Source organism: Gopherus evgoodei, chromosome 3 (assembly GCF_007399415.2).
Source record: "Gopherus evgoodei ecotype Sinaloan lineage chromosome 3, rGopEvg1_v1.p, whole genome shotgun sequence".
Lineage (NCBI taxonomy): Eukaryota > Metazoa > Chordata > Testudines > Testudinidae > Gopherus > Gopherus evgoodei.
Genome location: NC_044324.1, coordinates 158,619,068 through 158,642,365, shown reverse-complemented (window position 1 = coordinate 158,642,365; position 23,298 = coordinate 158,619,068). Strand labels below are relative to the sequence as shown.

At 40.4% G+C, this 23,298-nt stretch overlaps 1 protein-coding gene across 2 annotated transcripts in view; it reads right to left on the bottom strand.

Moving 5' to 3' along the window:
* TTC27 (tetratricopeptide repeat domain 27) overlaps positions 1-23,298 on the bottom strand; it is a 196,778-nt gene that overhangs the window by 132,286 nt on the left and 41,194 nt on the right. For both annotated transcript variants that reach the window (XM_030557129.1, XM_030557130.1), the window contains exons 5-8: positions 22,503-22,605; positions 12,315-12,479; positions 9,038-9,174; positions 4,606-4,718 (exon numbers count right to left, since the gene is read on the bottom strand). In XM_030557129.1, coding sequence (XP_030412989.1) covers positions 4,606-4,718; positions 9,038-9,174; positions 12,315-12,479; positions 22,503-22,605 — 518 coding nt within the window. The remainder of the gene's footprint in view (positions 1-4,605; positions 4,719-9,037; positions 9,175-12,314; positions 12,480-22,502; positions 22,606-23,298) is intronic.

Genomic DNA, 23,298 nt, shown 5'->3' with positions numbered 1-23,298 from the left:
GCCCAGGAGGGATGGGGGAGGAGGGTAGCAACGAGTGGGGTTGTTGCAGGGGCACTCCCTAGAATGGCATGCAGCTCATCATTTCTGCAGGATGTCTGGGGCTCTGACCTGGAGCAGCCGTTTGCCTCTCTGGTTCTTTAGTAGGCTTCCCTGACTCTAGGCAGGACTGACTCTCCATTAGACAAAACTTAAGAGAATGACCTGACAAGTCATTCCCATTTTTGTCCAGGCGCCACCAACTGAGTTCACCGAGGCCGGCCAGGAGCACCCATGACAGCAGGAGACAGTACAGTATGACTGGTAACCGTCTTTGTCTGCTGCTTTGCAAGTTGACGGTACAGTAGAGCTGGTAACCATCTTTGCTAACTTGCAAAGGCAAGGGGATGCTGCCGTGTAGCACTGCAGTACTGCATCTGTTAGCGGCATCCAGTAGACATACGGTGAGAGTGAAAAAAGGCTGAATGGGCTCCATGGTTGCCGTGCTATGGTGTCTGCCCGGGCAATACAGGGAAAAGGGCGCGAAATGATTGTCTGCCGTTGCTTCCATGGAGGGAGGATTGACTGACGACATTTACCCATAACCACTCGTGACAAATTTTTAGCCCCATCAGGCATTGGGATCTCAACCCAGAATTCCAATGGGCGGGGGAGACTGCGGGAACTATGGGATAGCTACTCATAGTGCAATGCTCCGGAAGTCGATGCTAGCCTTGGTACATGGACGCAAGCTGCCAAATTAATGTGCTTAGTGTGGCCACGTGCCCTCAACTTTATACAATCTGTTTCCAAAAATCGGTTTCTGTAAAATAGGAATAATACTGTAGTGTAGATATACCCTTAAAGTCATCCCGATTAACGTTGTTTCATTGTTACATTGCTGATCAATCAGGGAACATGCTCGTTTAAAGTTGTGCAATGCTCCCTTCTAACGTCATTTGGCAGCTGCCTGCTTTCTTCACTGCTTACAGGAAGAGCAGTCCATTGCAGCTAGTTGGTGCGGCTTGGAACCAGGGTGGACCGGCAGCCCCCCATCAGCTCCCTGCTCCCCTAAGTTCCCTGTGCAGCAGCTGCCCAGCAGGCTAGCAATTGCAGCTGTCCCTCCCCGCACTGCCATGTGCTGCTCCTGCCCTCTGCCTTGGAGCTGCTCCCCGAGACTCCTGCTTCCTGTGCGGGGGGGGAAGGGAGGAAAAAGGGGGCTAATGTCAGAGTGTCCCCCTCCCCCCTGCACCCCGCTTATCCCATCTTCCATAGAGCAGGGGGGAAACACGACTGGACTCAGGATGGAGGGAGCTTGCTGGCAGCAGCTGCAGTCTCAGCAAGCTGATCTAATTAACAAGGCAGTGTACTTAAAGGGGAAATGCGCATCTCTCTCTCTCTCTCTCACACACAGGTAAGTGTCTCTGTCTGCAATGCTGTCTCCCCTCCCTCCATTCCTGCTGCCTTGTAGAGTGTGAGAGTTAACCCTTGAGGGCTCAGCCAATTGCTAGTTCATCATTTAGCAGTAAGGCATTTCCTGGGAAATATCCCACCTTCTGATTCATCCACTTCAACCAAACTTTACAATCATTATCACTGTGTACCAGTATTAAATCGTTTGTTTAAAACTTACATTGTGTGTGTGTGTGTGTATATATATTTTATATAAAAATAAAATATAGTCTTTTGTCTAGTGAAAAAAAATTCCCTGGAACCTCCCCTCATTTGCGTTCATTCTTATGGGGAAATTGGATTTGTTTAACATCGTTTCGCTTAAAGTTGCATTTTTCAGAAACATAACTACAACGTTAAGTGAGAAGTTACTGTACCATAAGGTAAAAAAATGAATTGGTTTGAGTTGAAACACATTAATTCCATACTGGCTCAAACATACTGCATGAGGTGTTTCTTGGATTTTTATGCAGACATCTGCTATGAGGTATTAAGACTTTTAAAAACATTTAATATCCTCTCAAAATTTTATTAGAGGGAAAACATTTGCAATAGTATTTTGTTTCATTACGTAAGCATTTTAACCAGTTTGAATCTAAGAATTTTTGCAGGAGGACACATTCTGTGTTCTATGAATTCAATTGCATCCTATGTATTTGTGGTTAAATACTTTCTGAATAGCTGAAATAATACTTAACTTGCACTGCTCTCCCCAAGTATTGCTACAGACATGGGACCAGATCCTGAATATCTCTTAGCCATGGCAAAGCTCTCATTGATTTCAATGGGATTTCCATAACCCAAAGTCTTACTTACATTTGGAAAAAAAATTCATTGCTAAGAATGGGAGTTAGCAATGTATGCCATTTAAGTGGTACTGAACACTAATTACAAGAACAAACTAGAACAAAGCAAGGTCTGCATAATTTCAGAAATGATTTGGAAATTGAAAGCTAATGAAACTGCAGATCCTTTGGGGTGCAAAACTAAGGACTCTTGAGCCTTGAGCTAGGAAATTACTCTATTAACTCCTCCTGCAACATATTACATCCTTTATCATGACAATGTGCCAAGGGCAGTTACTCAAAAGCATCACTCGTCTACCAATAATCAAAACCACATAGGAGCTGAGAGCCAAAGCCTGTGGGTTCACCCTGGAGTTGGGCAGGTACATGCTTTGCAACACAAAAGAAAGCTCACCTAAGTTTAGAGAATCCTTCCTTTCAACAAATCTTGAGAGTCTGCTGTTAACCATCAAGTTCAAATGTACTTGCCATCAACTCAGTACCGAGGTAATCTTTTCTATATATCACACCACCACCTTAGTGTCAGCGCACTGTCCTGCAACACACTAGCAATATGACTAACCATAGTCAGCGTACAGTAACTCCTCGCTTAACGTTGTAATTATGTTCCTGAAAAATGTGACTTGAAGCGAAATGATGTTAAGCTAATCCAATTTCCCCATAAGAATTAATGTAAACGGGGGGGGGGGGGGGGGAGATTCCAGAGAAATTTTTTTCACTAGACAAAAGACTATTTATATATATATAAAACACATGCATACAGTATAAGTTTTAAACAAACAATTTAATACTGTACACAGCAATGATGATTGTGAAGCCTGTTTGAGATGGTGAAGTCAGAGAGTGGAAGAGGGTGGGATATTTCCCAGGGAATGTCTTCCTGCTAAATGATCCAGCACTCGGCTGAGACCTCAAGGGTTAACACGTTGTTAATGTAGCCTCACACTCTACAAGGCAGCACAAATAGAGGGAGGGGAGATAGCATGGCAGACAGACACATACCCTGTGTGTGAGAGAGAGATGTGCATTGCCCCTTTAAGTATGCTGACCGCACTCTTAAGTACACTGCCTTTTTATGTAGACCAGCAAGTTGATACAGCAGATGCTTCCATCCTGAGCCTGCCGTGTCCCCCACCCTGCTCTATGGAGATAGGGTAAGCAAGGGGCAGGAGCAGGGGAGAGGACAACACCCTGACATTAGCCACCCTCTTCTCCTGCCCTGCACATCAAGCAGGAGGCTCCTGGGACCAGCGCCAAGGCAGAGAGCAGGAATAGCACACGGCGGTGCGGGAAGGGTGCTGCACAGAGAACTTAGGGGAATGGGAAGCTGATTGGGGGAGCTGATAGGGGACTACCAAGCCCCCACCAGCTAGCTCCAATGGCCTGCTCTTTCTGCAAGCACTGGACAAAGCAGGCGGTTGGCAAACAACATTATAAGGGAGCACTGCGCAACTTTAAACAAGCATGTTCTCTAACTGATCAGCAATGAAACGTTAACCGGGATGACTTTAAGTGAGGGGTTACTGTAGTTTGTTGTTTCATCTTCTCTCCAGGGGGAAGCATTATGTGAGCAGTGAATATAAGTGTATTGGCAGTGGCTCTTCCATCTCTAGGTTCTCATCTCAAATCATTATTTCAATTTATTTATTGGTTTACCCTCTTTATTTTGCTACAATAGTAAATGCATGTTTTTGACAAGTCAATGCATCTAACAAGGGGAAGAACAAATGTTATCAAGTACAATTCATCCTTCCCTCCTGGATTGTATGATCTTGATCTCCAGGGAAAGAATCCACAATTTAGAGGTGACATGTGGACAATCCGAGTGTAAATGTTACTGTAAATACAGCCTAAGCCAAGGCCCTTTGTTTACTATTACCAGGAACTTATGGATGTTTATTACAGAAATTAGTGACAATCAGTGCAAAAAATTTTTCTTCACAATTGCCTGGTAAATATTGGGGTTAACACTGGTGGATGGGACAATGGGTGGGGGGGGGGACAGAGAAAAGAAAAAGTACTTCTGACCTGGCTCCCCACTCTGGAAGGAGAGGTGGAGGCAGAGTAACCTGAGTGGATCAGGTTTCCGAGACATTTCTCCTTCCAGAGCAGGGAGCCAAGTCTAGGGAATTCTGGCACCTTTTTGTAGGACTCAAGTATTGATGTACACAAATGCACACGTATCTTTTACTACACTGCCTCACTTAGAGGGACAGCCTTGCATTTACAGACTAATTTATTAACGAACAAATATACCTAATTTAATGTATTGGATTGTCTTAACTTAACATAAAAGTATTTTTATGTATATGGGTGGTCCAAAATTCCCAGGGAGATTTTACAAAAGGAACAAAGATACCAATAAACTTACCAAACTCCAAGGATAACAGCAAGTTCTTCTGCACACAGGTCAGGCAACTGGTACTGATCAGCATCTGCTAATTTTATCTCATTTAGCACTGTCTCATCATTTAAATCATAATTCTGTTGAAAAAACATTTTAAAGTAAATGACAAAATATTACAGTAATACCTTGAGCTTATTTTGTTGCCCCAATATCACAAGAGAACATATTTAACTGTCTGAATGTCATAACAGATATTTTATAAAATAACTGAACTGAAAATCAGCTTTTATAATTCTTTAGCAGCAACCCCTCCAGCTTACTGAACAGTGGAAAGGAGCATCATCCAGTCCTTTTTTGCCAGAATGATAGTCGTCATGCTGCAGAATGTCAAAGATGTGACATTAGGGGCATTTTCAGTGCTCTAATAGAAAAGTGAATACTGTCTGCAAGAGAGAGAAGGGCAACAACTATGACTATCTTCACTGATTTTTTTCCCAGTTTTTATGGTTTATCACACAAGATAGATTTTACAGTGATTCTCAGTAATTACCTTATGTTTCAGTGCTCACTGAGCATGCAATGTTTTATGATTACTGACCCTGTAAATGGTGAAGTTAATGTTAAGCCCTAAAAATAATCTATATGGTCAATAATTTGAAGTTTAATCATGAGGCCAAAAAGCTTGAATCTGGTGGTAGTACAAAATTCTTAGAACTAAAACAATATGTCAAATAGAACAAAGAAGATCTATTCATCTCCTTCCTCCTTTCTCTGCAGCTTGAGGTCTTCAAACCAGTTTTGAAGATTTCAATAACTCGATCCTGGGATAGGGGTTGTTATAAAATTGGATGGGTGGGGTTCGGTGGCCTGCCTTGTGCAGGAGGTCAGACTAGATGATCAGATTGGTCCCTTCTGACCTATTAGTCTATAAACAGGGTTTTTAATGTGAAAATACTCATCTCTGTTCTGTTTTTAAAGTATACTGAAAGTACATTTCAAGAGTATGTTGGTATTCACCACAGTTTCTATGTATTGCTATATCCTCTTCCAATATGAGCCAGCCACTTAAGAAGAGAGCAGCTGATTCTACTTCATCAGAGATAACTGAAGTTACATTAAGGCATTATAAGATCATCAATAAGCAGTTTCCAAGTTCTAGTCTACAAGACAGAGAAATTTTCTTACAGCAGTCATTAGGCTGACTGAACAGGTTTAGTTCGCATTAACTTACTTATGTAAGACGGTCAATTGAAATATGTTATACTGAGATTAGATCATGTCTTACACATGTTTTTACAATCCAAGCTGACAAACTACATGCAAAAACAAAGAAGCTGATCAGGACTGTGTTTTCAGATATCAATTTAGACTAATCCAAGAACATTCAACACACCTGAATTGCATTAAGAGTCCTAAACTAACACCCCACATCTCAGGCCTTGTCTCCACACAATCTTGCACCTACTTAACTAAAAGGCATGATTTTAAGAGATTTAGTTTAACCCGTGTAAGTCTGACTATAGACAAGGCCTCTGAAATTTACCATCCCGCAGCTCTATTCTTCTACCTTCCTGCAACAAAAAGGAAGTTTGAAACTGTTTGTTCTGAGATATAAAATATGTTTTCTTGTGGTGCAATCAAACACACTAAGGCTACCTCTACACTACGAACTAAGGGTGTGATCTGAATACATATAATCATGCTGGCTTTCACAGACCTAACAAATAGTGCACTCATGGTAGAATGGATAACAGCTGCAGAGGCACAGCTTGCCGTTGCTAAGCGCACATGAAAACCAGTGAATGAGTTTCTGCTGCTGCTACCCACACTACTTCTGCTATACTGCAATTTATACTCTCACTAGTTCAATGAGAGTTAGCACAAGTATGTGTATGTGAGCAGGGCAATCACACCCCTAGCTCACAGTGAAGTAGCCGCCTAAAGCTCGCCAGCACCAGATGGCATGAGAGAGTACCTATGTCAGCTTGATTCCATCTAGTCAAGCACAAAGTCAGATGGCTATAATGGCTTTGTTTTGTACAATTATTATTCACCATATATTGCAATGAATAGGTTTTTTGTCAAGTGGACTTTTCCATATTCCACAGAACACAGAGGAATTGAAGGATGCACTCAAAAAAAAAAAAAATCAGCAAATGCCAGATTTAGAAGTTACAAACAGCCTTAACTGTCCCACTTTTATACATTCTGATACAGTATTTAATTCTCTCCGCACTAAGAAATTCTACTTTCCCACACTCCTGGAACAAGTTTTTTTGGACATGCAAGTCATCTTACTTGATGGGTGAGTCAAATGCCAGAATGATAACCGTAAGATAAAAGTGATGAAAGGACAGGCAAGCAAATTTTGCGCCTGAGCAGGGGGGAGGGGAACACCCTGACATTAGCCTCCCTCTTCCCCTCTCCCCTGTACAGCAAGTAGGAGGTTCCTGGGATCAGTTCTAGGGCAGAGGGCAGGAGCAGCACATGGCAATGGGGGGAGGGACAGCTGAATTGCCAGCAATTGATAGCCTGCTGGGCGGCTGCCATACAGGGAACTTAGGGGAGCGGATGGGGGGCTGCTGGTCCACCCTGGTTCCAAGCCCCCACCAGCTAGCTGCAAAGGGCTGCTCTTTCTGCAAGCAGTGGACAAAGCAGGAGGCTGCCAAACAACGTTATAAGGGAGCATTGCGCAAGTTAAATGACCATGTTCTCTAATTGATCAGCAACGTAACAACATTAACGTTAACTGGGATGACTTTAAGTGAGGAATTACTGTAAAAGTAGGAAACAGAGTCATCAAGACAGCAGGGGGAGGGGATAAGGTTGCCAGGTGTCCAGTTTGGTGGCACTGTCGGTGCAGCAGGGATGAAAGGCTCCCTGCCGTGCTCCCGGAAGTGGATGACATGTCTCTCTGACTCCTAGGCAGAGGGGCAGCCACAGGGGCTCCATGCACTGCCCCCGTAGCTCCCATTAACCAGGAACCACGGCCAATGGGAGCTGTGGGAGTGGCACCTGTGAGGCAGGGGCAGCACACAGAGCCTCCTGACTGCGCCTCTGCCCAGGAGCTGAAGAGACATGACATTGCTTCCCAGGAGCTGCCTAAGGTAAGTGCTGCCCGGAGCCCACACGCCACATCCCCTCCTGCCCCCCAACCTCCTGCCCCAGCCCTGAGTCTCAAACCAAAATTTACTAGATTAAGTTTTAGACTTTCAGACATGTTTCTTTTTTATTTGCTTACAATAATTTTTAACTTTATCTCTTATATGTGAATTCACTTAAAATCTTATTTTCTTTTGTTAATAAACTTGTTTTATTTTTACACTAAACCAATCCAGTGCTGTGTTTAAACTGAACTTTTTGATAACTCAAGTTAAAGTAACAAACTATTGAATACCGATTCCTTGCAGAGATAATGAACTTTAATATACGAACTGTCCAGGAGAGGGCTAGACATTGCAAAGCACGTTTTAGTGAAAAAATCTCAGAGTAGGAGTGTGTTGGGGTCAGCCTGCAAGTAGTAAACAAGGAAGCCAGCGTGTGACTGGTGTGTTGCTGGCAAGCTGCTGGAGTCAGAGCTGCTGAACCAGGGCCTGCAGCTACACACAGACACTCAAGGTGTGACCTACATGCTGGTTGGATGGTTGTGAACAACTGCAGCAAAGCCTTCTAAGCCGCCAGCACTGACACAACTGGCCCAGGCTCACTGGTCCAGACTGCACTCCAGAATGATTTTTGGACGTCGGTGGAAATTGCTCTGCACCTCTAAAGATTTAGCTCCTAGCCCTTTAATGCTAGTTTTACTCTAAACTGCGAGAGACAGGGCATCAGGTGCTAGAAACCTACATGGTAATGTAGTGTTATCTCTGATGACCAGGTGAACTTCAATAGTTCCATTTTGGGCTATGAAAGGGTCCAAAGTGTCTCTCTCAGGGAGATGGAAATAAGGGCAGGGACAGAGGCCTGATTAAATAGGTGTACTTTCTTTAAAAAGTTATTAAATTAAACAACAGTCTTCTTTATCTGTGCATTATACATGTTTAAGAGGAAAATGTGTGCCAAGTGAATGTATGATCACAACATTTGGATATGATCTACACATGAAAATCGCTGTGCATCAAATAGAATAAGACAGTCACTAAAGCCATACAACCCATTTTAGGGATTTATATACATTTATTTGTAATTTATTTAGATTTATAAAAGATAATAGAAGTACCTGTCCAGCTTCCCATACAAAACTCAAAATTCACAACAAACAAATTAAACCAAGTAAATCCACTACTAATAGTCCCGAAATCATAATCAAAACTCTTTCAGAATAATGAATAAGTCCATCCTACTCACATCCCGACCCCTTTCCACAAATGTTCCAGAAAAGAAGCTTTTCTGTGTGTTAAAATGGGTTTTAAAAATTGTGAACTACTAAAGAACAAAATTTCTTTCCAGTGCATACCTTTGTTAAATTTTCTAGAGCAGTAGGTGCTGGGCTTAGCTCACGGTGAGAAAGCAAGACATCATCTTTCCTTTGGACATCAAGTATAAGCTGTGCTACATGCTTTTCCTGAAATCGTGTCCTTTTTCCCAAAGCACCTACAGAAAATTAAGATTTATTGACTATTAAGAGGATTCAGGATCTCCAACACCTCCTGGAAAATGTATTTACTTACAAATTTCATGTAAAATAAAAACAAAATGAGAACTAACCCACAAAATCCAGGAGTATTTTTGTATTTCTTTCTAACCCTGGTTCTTAAAATATTGGATTTTAAAAATTCAGAGCTCACTACTGAACTCTGTCTGGGGACTATCACTTTTTCTTTAAAAAATTATATATGTTCATGATGAAAAAATGTTCAGTGAATAAAGACTATAGTCATTAAATAATTAGATATTTCATTTTTTTAAAATGAAATACTTCTTTAAAAGCTTTACAATTATATTTCCTGGAAGACTGCATGTTTCATATTAACCCAGAATTTTTTTTGATGTAACATTCCTACTATCTAGCCAAAACATGAATGTCAAAGCAAGTTTGTCTAGAATGCCAACAATCCCCACATGTTCATTTTATTTGCCTTCACATTAGACATCTTCGTAACCCTTCTGACAGATTTACTGAGAGAAACCACAATACTTTTAGGAGTCTCGCTACAACAAGTTTAGTTGAGAGAAATGCATGATCACCACAATTCATTTCTAGGGCTGTCCCAACCTCTGGCCAAAGTAGTAATCGAAAACACATATATATCGAGTGCAGCAAACTATTTTTCTCCATTTAACAATAGCTTTTATAGATTAAATCTTTACATTTGAATGAGCAATTTCCCTAAAGCCCCTTATTAAGAAAAAATAGTTATAGCTGTTTTAGGTAAAATCAAGCAACAGTTGACAAAAGTCAACTGTCATTGCTATGTTTTTTTTTGTCCCTTAGCTTGTTAAACTTTTATGTTCTGATTCTCTGCCATATGACACTGATTTTTTTAAAAATACATGAACAGAAAACAATTTGAATTAACTTTAACAAAACCACCTTAGAATATCAAGTTTGTAGTACATTCCATACTAGAATGTTAACATCCACTTAATTCAAAACATAACAGAATGTCATGTCTTGGCTGTAGCATCAATTTCTTATATTACATTTTTAGACATTCAAAATCTATTGCAACCAGCTCTGTAACCATGTACCACTTAATCCTTAAAGTACTAGGGCTCTCTAAAAGGAGAATATGCTATTCAATTTGTATCAAAGACCAATTAGGAAATTACTGATCCCTTAAAACAGAGAATAATGAAGAAAGCGTGGAGCCAGTTAGAAAGTTGGGGAATTAATTCCAATTTATGCGGAAAGTCTTCCTATGATTTTAGCAATTATTTTCCGCAATGAGTTCACATTATGGCTTTCATAATAGTGAAAGCCATCGTGAATGTTGCACAAGGACATTCAATATGCACACAATGTTTTTATTACAGGATTACTAAAATTAAGTTAAGAGGAAAAACATTTATGTGAATACACTGCTTGAAGAAAAATGGGAGGAAGCCAGGTTCTAAAGTTTAAACACCATATTTACAATTCGTTTAACAATTATACATGATTTTCCATATGGGTCCAGATATGAATGAAATATGAAGGTGTAAATTAGATTCAACATTTTTTTTGTTTACATTCTGAGACATTTTAAAAGACTTATAAGTAAACTCAGTGGTCACAAAAAGTGCCCTATTTACAGTTGGGAAATCCTATATTTATGGCATGGGGCATAAACAGAGGCAACAGAAGTTCAAGATTCTCTGTACAGCCCAGCCAGTAAGCCCAAGCCTTGCTCTGAGGAATCAATTCAATTTCCATCTTTCTACAGCCAATCAGTTCTTGTCCTGTCTGTCAACATTGCCAAAACACAGGATAGTATCTTCTGTGATGTCAACACCTGTTCATTATGAATTGGACTGATGCCACCATATAAGCACTGAACAATCTTCAGAACTACTTTTGCATACTACTGAAATAGACTAGACTCAATGCAGTGCCACAGAGATGAGACTGAATCAAATTACCAATCCTCTGAGCCATTCAGACTCCATGCATTCTTGTTTTATTATTATAGACTATCCAACAGTTAACTGGTTTCAATTCTTATGTCCAAAATTTTGAAGCATGCCATCAGCCAAGTCTGGAGACTAACTGACATTAAGAATTTGCTTGAATACTAGAAAAATATCAGGATGTGTCCTAGTGCAGTAATACATGAAGCAGTTCCTCAGATGGTGGAAAGCTGATTTTAAAAGATTACCATCCACCACACAAAGAAACCAGAATAAAATCTTTTTCCTTCCTGGCGAATGACATCACTTGATCCACTTTTTAGATTTCATATATTGGATATGGTATTCTAGTTTTGACCAAGAAAACCACATGTTAAAAGCTTGAAACTAAGGTTACTATGAATACTGTAGAGTATATAATTTTCTTGGTCAATTTGATGTTGAGACAGATATTTTTAAGATCTTGTCCCATCTTGGTAGAGATGACATTTTTAAAAGTTTGGGGAATTTTCTCTCTATTCCCGTCCTCTCCATTTCCTCTATAGTATTTCTGGAGTTACCATTACATCTTCTTTCATAAATCATGAATAAACTTTTGATACCCAGAAGAAAAAAAAACATGTAATAAAATCCATTGCACTTGCTCTAGAATACAGGACACAGAAAAGAAGGTTAATTTTCTAACAGCAAGAGGGTTTAGTGACGTTCCGTTTGTGCCATTTGTTACTACTATTCACAGTCTGCGTACACACTCTTCATTTTCCATGTTGTACACGAGTACTTCCAGGAATTAGAATGATGTTTCACAAACAAACAATGACTGCCTACTATTCTGCAGTTTTTCAGGAAGTGGTGCTTTTAGAAATGAAATCACAATACAACACTATGTATCTTAGTAGATGTGTTGATTCTAATTTTTCTTCTGCACCTCTCAGCACTATTTACAAGAGAACAGAAGCACAAACTATAACTGCACAGATACCAATATAAATTCAGAATATGCTACAAATTCAAGAATCAATCTCTTCCCCCACCCCCAAGCCACTTAAAATGAACAGTTGCCCTTAACAAGCAAGCATTTCCCAAACACTACCACATCTATTTTTTTGTGGCCATTAAAAAAATCTAAAGCGATACAAGGCTAGTTAAAGCACATTTTCATAATATTTGTAAACAAAACTTACCTGTCAAATTAATCTGTAGTTTAGTTATGTCCTTAGCTGCATTGAAATGCTTTTTAGCATTTTTATACTCATAGTAATTCAAAAACGTATAGGCACATTCAAGATGGAACTGAACTGCCAAATGCCAACATTCATCATCTGTGAACAAAGTCTCTAAGTTTGTCACTGCAAAATAAAAACCAAGAAGAAAAAAAGACGTTAGAACACCCTCAGGGGAATGAAGTTCTAAGAAAAAACACTGACTGATAATCCCAAAAAGGAAAGTTTGTGAAACTTACAGTGGGCCCATCATCCACTATATCTCCACAAATTTAAAAGTTTGGAAGTGGTTGTTAATATGTTACCTGAATCTAATCAGAACTTTTAAAAAGATATATATTTTTTATTTAAGAAATTTCTTAAAGTTTTCCTCTGCGAGGACAGCAACACAAATTTTTTTTTTTATCAGCTATAAGAAAAATGAAGGACAGTTCAAACTTCCTCTTTTATATTTGACAGCAAAGCTACACAGGACTGGTATCTTATTCATAGACAATCAGTTGACATCCTCTTGGTGAAAGAGACAAGCCTATTTAATGTTATCTTTTTGTAATCAGATTCATTCTCCAATTTACAGTGTCATGGGAAATGTGTTTGGGGAATGAGCTCGGCTTGATTTAGAACGGATGTGATGTTTTCAGAACGTAAACAGACACTGAACTGGAGCCCCCGGATGGTCACTGAGGATAACAAGTACAGTCTTTTCATAAACAACCATCTTGTTAACTCTCTTTTAGTCACTGGGGTGACCATGGCAATAATGGAGAAGAGTAAGAATACATCTGTCATGCCACCTTGAATGAAAATTACTTAGGAACTTCAGTTCCAAGTATCTCAAGAAGTCAGTCATTGCAGACTGTCCAGCTGAACTGGAGAGTCCACCTTCACACCAGTTCCAACGGATAAGCGTACAGAATCTTTTGTTACTTATTTCACTTTACTAAAATAAATACTTGGTTATTTTAATTTAAATACTTCTCAGTAACTGCACACCTGAATTGAGGATACTGTGAATGACAAGTGTATATCATATACTTGTGTTTCATTAACAAGTTTAATGCTAGTTGTCTAGAAATAATTGCTAAGCCAATACATTAAGAGTGATGAGACTCAGAACTGGTCGACATTAGGGGAGGGGATCGATCTAAGACAGCCAACTTCAGCTACGTGAATAATGTAGCTGAAGTTGAAGTATCTTAGATAGAGTTACCTACTGTCCTCATGGCGCGGGATCGACGTCCGCGGCTCCCCCTGTTGACTCCGCTACCGCTGTTAGCGTTGGTGCCGTTCCGGAGTCGACAGGAGCGCGTTCGGAGATCGATAGATCGCATCTAGATGAGAAGCAATATATCGATCCCCAAGAAGTCGATTGCTACCTACCGATACGGCCGGTAGTGAAGACATACCCTAACTCAGCATAACACTACCTATGACAGGAAAACGACTTTCCTAACAACAGCTGAGAGAAATCAAGTGTCCAAAGCAAACACAGTCTAGAAATGGCACAGAACTTGTGATCACAAGAAAATGACAGCTGTCAGAGAGATGAAGAGGCTTCAAGATGTAAGCTAAAGATATTTACTGTTATTGTGACTTGATTTGCTATCTTCTGATAAGCTGTAACACCCCAAGTTAAATTCCTTCTTTTAAATTTGCTAAGCCCTATTAGTAAGCTTAGTAATCAACCCTATTAGTAATCATCTTTATTTTATATACCATGATTACTTGTTCTCTCACTAAACATTCTATTCTGGTTATTAAAATGAATTAAGAATTCCCAAGTTTGTTCTTCAGCTAAGCAACTGAAATACAAAATCATGAGAAACATGGTACAAGTAATTGGTTCTTTAAAATGTATTAGTCAGTGTAGGCTTTGCAGTCCAATTTCCTATCACATTATAAATGAAGGTCCTCATATAAGAAAAGTATGTCAGAAATTTTAATTTCCTAGGTAAACAGAAAAAGCAGCAATATGTTTTTTTAATATTTTTATTTTGAAATAGCATTTGTACTAACACAAGAAGGTTAGTACAAAAACAGATTCTTTACCAAAATACAACACGTTTACACTGCAGTTTGCCTGCTGATACGGGGACTGTGAACTACTACTACCATGACCTTGTTTACATTTTTTTTTTTAAATCATAGTGTCCATCTGGCATTGTAGGTGCGGATCACAAAGGTAACGCCAGAGGCTAGTACACACTAGCACCCAACCATTGCTAGCAGTGGTGTACAATTTCCTTAAAACTGAAGTTGTAGACATTGCCCAGGATTATACAGAAGAGTTTATGTAGCATAATTGCAAAGGAATACACTGGGTTTTAAGATACTTGGGCGAAGGTTTTCAAAAAGTATGCATAAATTTAAACACTTAAATAGCCTGATTTTCAAAAGTGCTCAGTATTCAGCAGCACCCAATGAAACACTTTTGAAAGTCTGGTCATTATTCAGGTGTTAAGGACGTAGGAACCTAACTTCAGACACCCATTTTTGGAGATGTTGGCCATCATTCATTAACCTCTTTCCAACCAGTTCCTATTTAAACCCAACTTAAATTTGCAAATGAATTTTAGTTCTGCTGTTTCTCTTTGAAGTCTGTTTCTGAAGTTTTTTTTGTTCAAGAATAGTTACTTTAAATCTGTTATAGAATGACCAGGGAGATTGAAGTGTTAACCTACTGGCTTTTGTACGTTACCATTCCTGATGTCCAATTTGTGTCCATTTATTCTTTTACGTAGGGACTGTCCAGTTTGGCAATGTACCTGGCAGCGGGGCATTGCTGGCACATGATGGCATATATCACATTAGTAGGTGTGCAGGTGAATGAGCCCCTGATTGTGTGGTTGTCTCATTACAAAAGCAGCTTTGCCTCTTCTGGAATTGAGACCTCCTCATCTATTATTGGGAGTGGACTACATGCACCCTGATCGAATTGGCCCTGTCATCACTGGTTCTCCACTTGTGTGGTACTCCTTTCTCTTCATGTGTCATTATATAGTGCCTGCATCCGTAACTTTCACTCCATGCGTCTGAAGAAGTGAGGTTTTTTAATCCACAAAAGCTTATGCCCAAATAAATCAGTCTTTAAGGTGCCACCGGACTCCTTGTTGTTTTTGCGGATACAGACTAACACGGCTACCCCCTGATACCTGCCTTCAATTCTCATAATTCAATGGGACAGTGACAAGGGTGCTGATGCAGCTAGAAATATCAAGGATAACCCTGAAGACCCAGAAGCAGTCAGGAAGGAGGAGGATTAGGCTGCAGAAGCCCTTATGGAGGACCCTGAAGATGGACTGGTGCCTCGGCAAGGTGCAGAACCCCAGGCTGATAAGTTAATAATGCAAGCCACTCCTTCCCTCCAAAATATTCCTCCCTTTTTGTAGTGCAAAGTTTGCACTTTTAAAATCAAGGATATTTTAAATTATGTGCAATTATTTTTCTTCCCTCGATAATATGCCAAGCATTGCCCTGTGTGTTACTGTGTGCGAGGAATAATGCTGAAGCCATGCCACTGTCATGGCCCATCTCCATACCACCTCCTCTATCTTTCCCCCTGCAACCAGCCTCTGCTATTCCCAACCCTCAAATGGACCTACTGGGGGGAAAAGATCTTGAACATTAAGTTGACTGTTTTCCAAAGATCTACGATCACAGGGAGCATGAGTTAAGGTGCAGACCACATTCCATAGAAACTTGGGAAGGTAAAAATCAGCATGCCTCTGTCTTTCCTGACTGCCTGGTAGGCAGGGAATGTTGTGGGAAAGCATGGAGTGGGAAGTCTGGTCTCAGGGGGAAACACAGAAGAGTTCATGATAGGTTTGCATTTGGCTGAAAGAGAGGTTTCTGGTGAAGCTGTGGGACCAAGCTAACTTAATGAAGTGTCTCTCTCTGAACTTCCTTTTCTTTGCTGGAATGCCAGGCCAGGCCTATCTACAGGATACATGCAGTCTTCTGGGGCCACACAGAGCAAAGGGGGTGGGTGGTCTGGTCTGGGGAAAACACAGCACAGTCCAGCATAGCTTTAAAGCAGTTTAAGAGAGAGATGTCTAGTGCAGTTGTGGGTCCTGGGAAACTTAGTAAAGTTGCAGATATAAATAGTACTATTCAGTAGGGACATTCAAAACCCAATTAGTCTCAAAAAGACTGCAACAATCCCCAGCAGCAGCTGCAAACTGAACCATAAAACATTGTGGAAATCTTGTAACTATGGGCTCCCCACACTGTTCCAAGTTGCACATACAAACTGAAAAGCAATACAAAGCAACAATGGCTGTAATTGTTGCCAGAAACAGACCCACCCTAAGATGTAAACACATCAGAGCAAAGTTGTTAAGATGGGTTACATACAGATATGGACAGTGAGAAGCACATGCACGGTGAAAAAGGAATGCGTCACACCACTATCTTAACTGCCCCCAGCACAACCTGCATCCCAAACTGTAAATGCATTAAAAGTAACCTGTAATGATGGGTTTCACACACATGTGCATCGGTAAAAGCACAAAGTAAAAACTTCAGCAAGTGATAATCAGTTGAACACAAAACCCTTAAGAAAAACTTTTGCACCACACTCTGAGCTTGGCATGTGCATCATGTAAGGTTTAAGGAAGTATTGCTTTGCAGGATATATAGTAACTCCTAACTTAAAGCTGTCCCAGTTAACATTGTTTCGTTGCTGATCTATTAGGGAACAAGCTCATTTAAAGCTGTGCAATGCTCCCTTATAGCCTTGTTTGGCAGCTGCCTGCTTTGTCCACTGCTTGCAGGATTCTCTGGAAGAGCAGCCCCTCCTTGTGGGGATTAAAACCGGGGGGGGGCCACCAGGTCCCCCCCATCAGCTACTATAAATTTCCTGCAAGGTACTTGGCTCTGCAGCTGCCCAGCAGCAGTTCAACTGTCTCTCCCCCCACTGCTGTGCTCCTCCTGCCCTGCCCTCTGTCTTGGAGCTGCTCCCGGGAGCCTCCTGCTTGCTGGGGGAGGGGAGCAGAGGGGTGCTGATATCAGGATGTCCCCCTGCTCCTGCCCCCCACCCACACTCCTTACCCCCTCTCCACAGGAGGGGGACAGGGCTCAGGGACAGAAAGGAGGGCGCTTGCTGGAAACTGTTGTTTCCTGTCTGATCTGCTTAAAACGGCAACGTACTTGAAGTGGGGTCAACGTACTTAGAGGGGCAATGCACGTGTCTCTCTTTCGCACTCATGCACACACACCCCCAACACTTTGGAAAGTCAGCACCTGTGCAGCCATACATGTGCTGTCAGGAGGAGGGAGTGGTGCGCTCCAGCTGGATAGCGTGGGCTCATCATGATGTTCAGTTTTTGCAGGGAAGTGTTTGCAGCTACTGCCCTGCATCTTGTGTGTTTCTTACCTCCTGCCTGAGTCCATGCTGCCTTGTAGAGTGTGAGGCAACATTAACAGTGTATTAACCCTTGAGGGCTCAGCCGAGTGCTAGTTCATCATTTAGCAGCAAGGCATTCCTTGGGAAATATTTTACCCTCTTACTCCAGGACCTCAACCAAGCTTCACAATCATTCATTGCTGTGTACAATATTAAACTGTTTGTTTAAAATGTATACTGTATATGTATATAATGTCTTTTGTCTGATGAAAAAAATTTCCCTAGAACCTAACTCCCTCCATTTACATTAATTCTTAAGGGGAAATTAGATTTGCTTAACATCATTTTGTATGAAGTCATATTTTTCAGGAACATAACGTTGTAGTTAAGTGAGGAGTTATTGTACAGTCAACTTGTGTAACTCTTTTCCAGGGGATGTTGTAAAGGTCAAGGGTTCAAAAAAGAAATAGATAAGTAAATGGAGGATAGGTCTATCAGTGGCTATTAGCCAGGATGGGCAGGGATGCAAAACCATGCTCTGAAGTGTCCCTAGCCTGTGTTTGCCAGAAGCTGGAAATGGGCAACAGGGGATGGATCACTTGAGAATTACCTATTCTGTTCACTCCCTCTGAGGCACCTGGCATTGGCCACTGTCAGAAAACAGGATACTGGGCTAGATGGACCACTGGTCTGACCCAGTATGGCTGTTCTTATGTTAAAGCAGCTTTACAGGAAGGCTATAAAGGTAGCCCTTAGCAGCAGCAAAAGTTCCATGTCATCCTTTGTTTCCCTGCGCTGCCAGGATGTATACACACATGGCGTCCCTATTTTCCCTTGCATGCCTGGACCCAGCATCAGTATGCACAGGTATACGATGCTGCTGACTGTATTGAGTTTGCAAACCGAAGCATCCTGAGTTCACTTGGTGCAGAAATATGTGCCTTTAGCCTCGTAACTGTGGTGCAGTGTGAAGCAGGCCACACTGTCATCCAGGCAGATTCATACACAGCACTAATGAGCCTTCAGCCTATCAAATGCTCACTCCATGAGCATCCTGCACCTACAGAGCTTTAAATTTAATTTCTTTTTCTCCAGGATTCCTGATGTCAGGGTACAGATTCATGAATCCTAGCAGAAGTGGTATGTGGGGTTCCCCCAAAACCAACAAGTGGCACAGATACACTGCTTATAACAATATCATTTCTGGGGAACAAAGTCCCCGTTTCCCCCTTAAAGTACAAGAGAGATCTCGGCACCCTAGCATCATGAAACTTTCCTGAGTTTTCCACAGGTTAGTAATCATGCACCTGCCTCTGTAGTACACCAAACCTTGCATAATGATGGAATAGTAACCTTGTGGTTCACATATTCACTTGTTCCTTGTGACAAACGATGGATACACGAGTGCTATTGATGGCCTCAATACAGTTTGGGGACCCCATCCTTTGAAAACTAGCTATTATTTCTGAATCGTTTCTTATGCCAACCACCAGTAGGTAAACCACAGTGTTAATCACCTCACAAGCCTTGCAGTGAACTTTCCAACTCCAATGGACATGTAGCCGTCTGGGACGGCCAACTTCCACAGGGCAATAACAACCTGCTTCTGTACCAATATGGCTTCCTTCAATCAAGTGTCCTGGTGCTGGAGGGTTGTGCAAGAGTCTCACACAGCTCCATGAAGGTCTGTTTCCTCATGTGGAAGCTCTGAAGCTACTGCAGCTGCTTCCAAGCTTGCAGGATGATGCAATCCCACCACACTGTGCTAGTTCTCCTGCACCAGAAATGATGGTACACCAAAGGCAACAGTGGCATTCAGCATATCTGTCCACTGTGCCAAAAATGAATTGTTATTACAAGCATCTGTCTTTGATTTCGGCAAAAAATGATGAAATGCCATCCAGCATCTTGCCAAGCACCTACTCCACTGCATAAACATTTGACCTGCAATAAGGAATAGGAACAGCTTATCCAATAGATCCATGACTACAACCCAGTTTTGCAGAAACAGAAGTAAGGGCAACATGATCCAGAACTGTTATCAGCATATGTGTGAAGGCAAGGCAGAAATGTGTTCCACATATGGGTCCAAGAAGGACTGCAACATAGTACCAACAACACACCCAAAACTGGTTCCTACAGTGTCTCCATGTGATTCCAAGAAACTTCGCATACCGTCCCTGAAAAAGCTCTAAACTTGTGTACCCAGAGCAGCAGTGTGGATGCACATGGGTACACAGCATTATATGCATATCTAGCAGAGCAAATGTAGACTTTTGGTGTGGGTTTTGCTTGCTCAAGCCTGCATGAACACAACCCATACTAGTGTATGCACACCAGTGCAGATACAACCTTAGTGTGCCTCAATCATAGCATCCTATTTTTAGGTTTGCTCTAAAATCTTATTTTTAAGAATTTCTAAGGCAACACATATGCTAACTACAGATGCTGCCCAGGTTAGGCAAGACTCAACTTACGCAAATTCGCACTTATGGAAAATGTTCCATAAGCCAGAAATAGGATTTTCAAGTTGCAGAAATTTTTGCGTAATGTATGGGTATATGTTTCCAACTTAGGCAAAATTTGAGTTATGCAAGGCTTTCCAGAACAGAATGATTGCGTAAGTCGGGGGACATTTGTACTCAAAATCGCTGTCTGACAAAATACTCCATATTACAAGGTTTTGTTTTTCCTGCTACCTTGATTCTTTGAGTAAGAGTTTCAGACAAGCAAGAATACTTTATTTTTAACGTTCTTTGTACTCTCCAGCGAAGTCATCATAGAAATGTTCAGCCAAATAAATGATAAACTACAGTCTCAAGTGCAACTGAATAACTGTTGGCATATAGACTGATGCTGACACTGTTTCCTCTCACTGATTAGTCATCTATACAGCTCTTGTATTCAAAGCAACAATCACTGCAGAGTATTACAAATGGGTCATTTGCATTCTCTATAATAATGAAAAAGCTTTTGGAATCCCTCCACCTTCCCCTTCCTAACCTGAACAACAAACATCAGCAGCCACCTGTCTGACATTTAGTCAATTTTATACAGAGTTTTTAAGAAGCAGCTATCCATCCAAACTAGGAGTCCTGAAGATAAAAAAAAGAAATAGCAAAACCCCAGTCCTTTATAACTAAGTAGCAACATTTTCATTTAATCTAGTCCACCCCACTCCCCTCTCACCAGCAAATCAGGCAAAACAACTCTCTCCAACAATCCACCATCTTCACAATTCTTCCCTTTGAAGAAGGCGGGGTGGGGTGGTGGAGTGGAGAGAGAAAGACTGGCTTTGCAGCACATGTCAAAGGTCTGATTTTATAGAATTTTTTTAAGCAACAGGTTGATTAGGTTTAATTTTTTTTCTGAAGTGCTCAATTACGACACTGATCAGTACATCTGATTTTTACCTTAAAAATAGAATTTGCTAAAATGATTATACATTTGCTAATTAGGATATTAGGAGCTCAAATCAGAGTTGTTTATCTTGATGTCAGTTAATGTCCAAGATTTCCTTGGCCTGTATGTCAGCATGTCAGCTAATTTAATTTCATGTGATGAAAGTAAAGGTGTCCTAGAATTCCTTTCTTCTGAAGAGTGTGATTACATAGCAAGTTTCCCAATGTTATGGATTAAAGACACTTGGTCAATTAAACATCTAAATTACTGAAGTTAAATGGTTTATAGTCCATAAATGAAGTTTTCCCACACTCATACAATACAACTGTGTGGAAATTTGTTTAAAGCTCTTGAACAGAGAAAGATAAACATTACAGAATTTAGTAGATGGACCCAATGGTGGAGCAGCCCAATGGCAGTGGAGATCACTCACCAATTCACAGGATTGGGCCCAATATAATTCTATGCTCAATCTTACCATTGTATTTTACAAGTTTTTGCTATTCATATGGTGATTTTGCAAGGCACCAAACTACTATTTGGTATTCTGGGCATCACTGTCATGCCTTGATCCTACAGCAGGTTCAAACCCCAGGAAATAACCTTTCATTACAAACAAAAAAAAGTCCATCCTGTAAAATAGGGAATTTAAAATTGTCTGTACCTTTTTTGGCAAGGGTAAAATCTATACATGCCAGTGCATGTCTAAGTGGGAAAGAAAAATGTCTTAAACACTGTTGAAAATGTAATTTTAGGCTTTCACAGTTACAGCAAAAAATCTTTAGCTAACAAATAAACTCAATGTCTTAAAAATCAATGGTATTTTATTTATGTTTAATTCTAAGACTATTTGTCTGCTTTCCTCAGCATCAATATTCACTTCAAAATTCAATTTAAAAATAATGCCCTTTTTCTGCAACATAACCTAGCACATCTTTGGAATTGGACACCATGTACCGAATATTTCTGGTTCAAGTTGATAAGAATTCTGACATTCGGTGAGGAGGAGCAGTAGAAAATTGCTCAGTGTCTCTTACAAAGCTGCACAAAACCAGAATTCACATTTGAAACTCAAATGAGCCTTGTTAAATAAGAGACAAGACAGGCGTAACGCTTGCAAGTCAATTTGATACATATTAACAGTGGCATACCACTGAAACACGTTTTTTTTTTGTTTCCAAGCAGATAGAGTGTATTCAGGATTACAGAGCCTTAACCAACAGAGCATCCACCAACAAGAAGTAATTGTTAAACCAACGTAAATTTAAGAAGTGCCTTTCTACCTTCTGCAGTTACAAAAGCACCTGATAGGCACAATGCTGCAAACTGTGACACATCTACAAAACTCTTCTGATAAATGATTGGTTTTATATGCGAACATAATCAAATAATTTGAAACTTACCTTGTTCTACACAACTCTTGGCAAGAACAAAGAGCTCAGGTGATCGCTCCTCTAGCAATTGCTGGTGAATATTCACATATCGCAAAGTCCACCAAGGCAATGTCTAAAATGGGGAATAAGAATATTTGAAATGAATGATAAATACAACTGATTTTCTTTTATAAACAGATTTTTAAAAAATAATTTCAAAAACACAAATACAGTTGCTTTATAAAAATTCAATACCAAATCTGATCTATTTGAGATTAGATTAAGGTAGGAAGTTTCCTAAAGTGTAGATTCAAATTATATCAAGGCTGAATAAAGAGTCAAAAGAAAAAAAAAGTCTTACTATATAGATGGGTGCTCAGTCACTTAACAGTTAATAATTTTTCCCTCTCGTATTCCCCTCAGATGATGGCTTCAATCAACAATGCTCCTTTCCAAACATTTTCTCCTTTCTTCTGAAAAGGGGAGTGCTAAAAGTTTGAAGCTGTCTCACAGATAACACAATTATCACTGTATCTTTATGACAGATTTCTAGTTCAATACAAATGCCGCACAGCTTTTTGATATAAAATGGAGAAAAGGTGTCACCCAATAAAAAGGGAGAATTCAATTAGTTGTCATTTGAATTCCCTACAGCCTTGCCTCTCTTTCTCCTTGCTGTTTTAAGGGTTGTAGTTTAAAATTTCAACCATTTGTCTCTTCGGACACAGCTCTGAACCAACAGGTTGAAGACTGGCAGTGAAGGTTTTTCTTCTTCTACATGTTAGAACTTAAAGCACACCTTGACAAGATATCTATTCCTTGATTC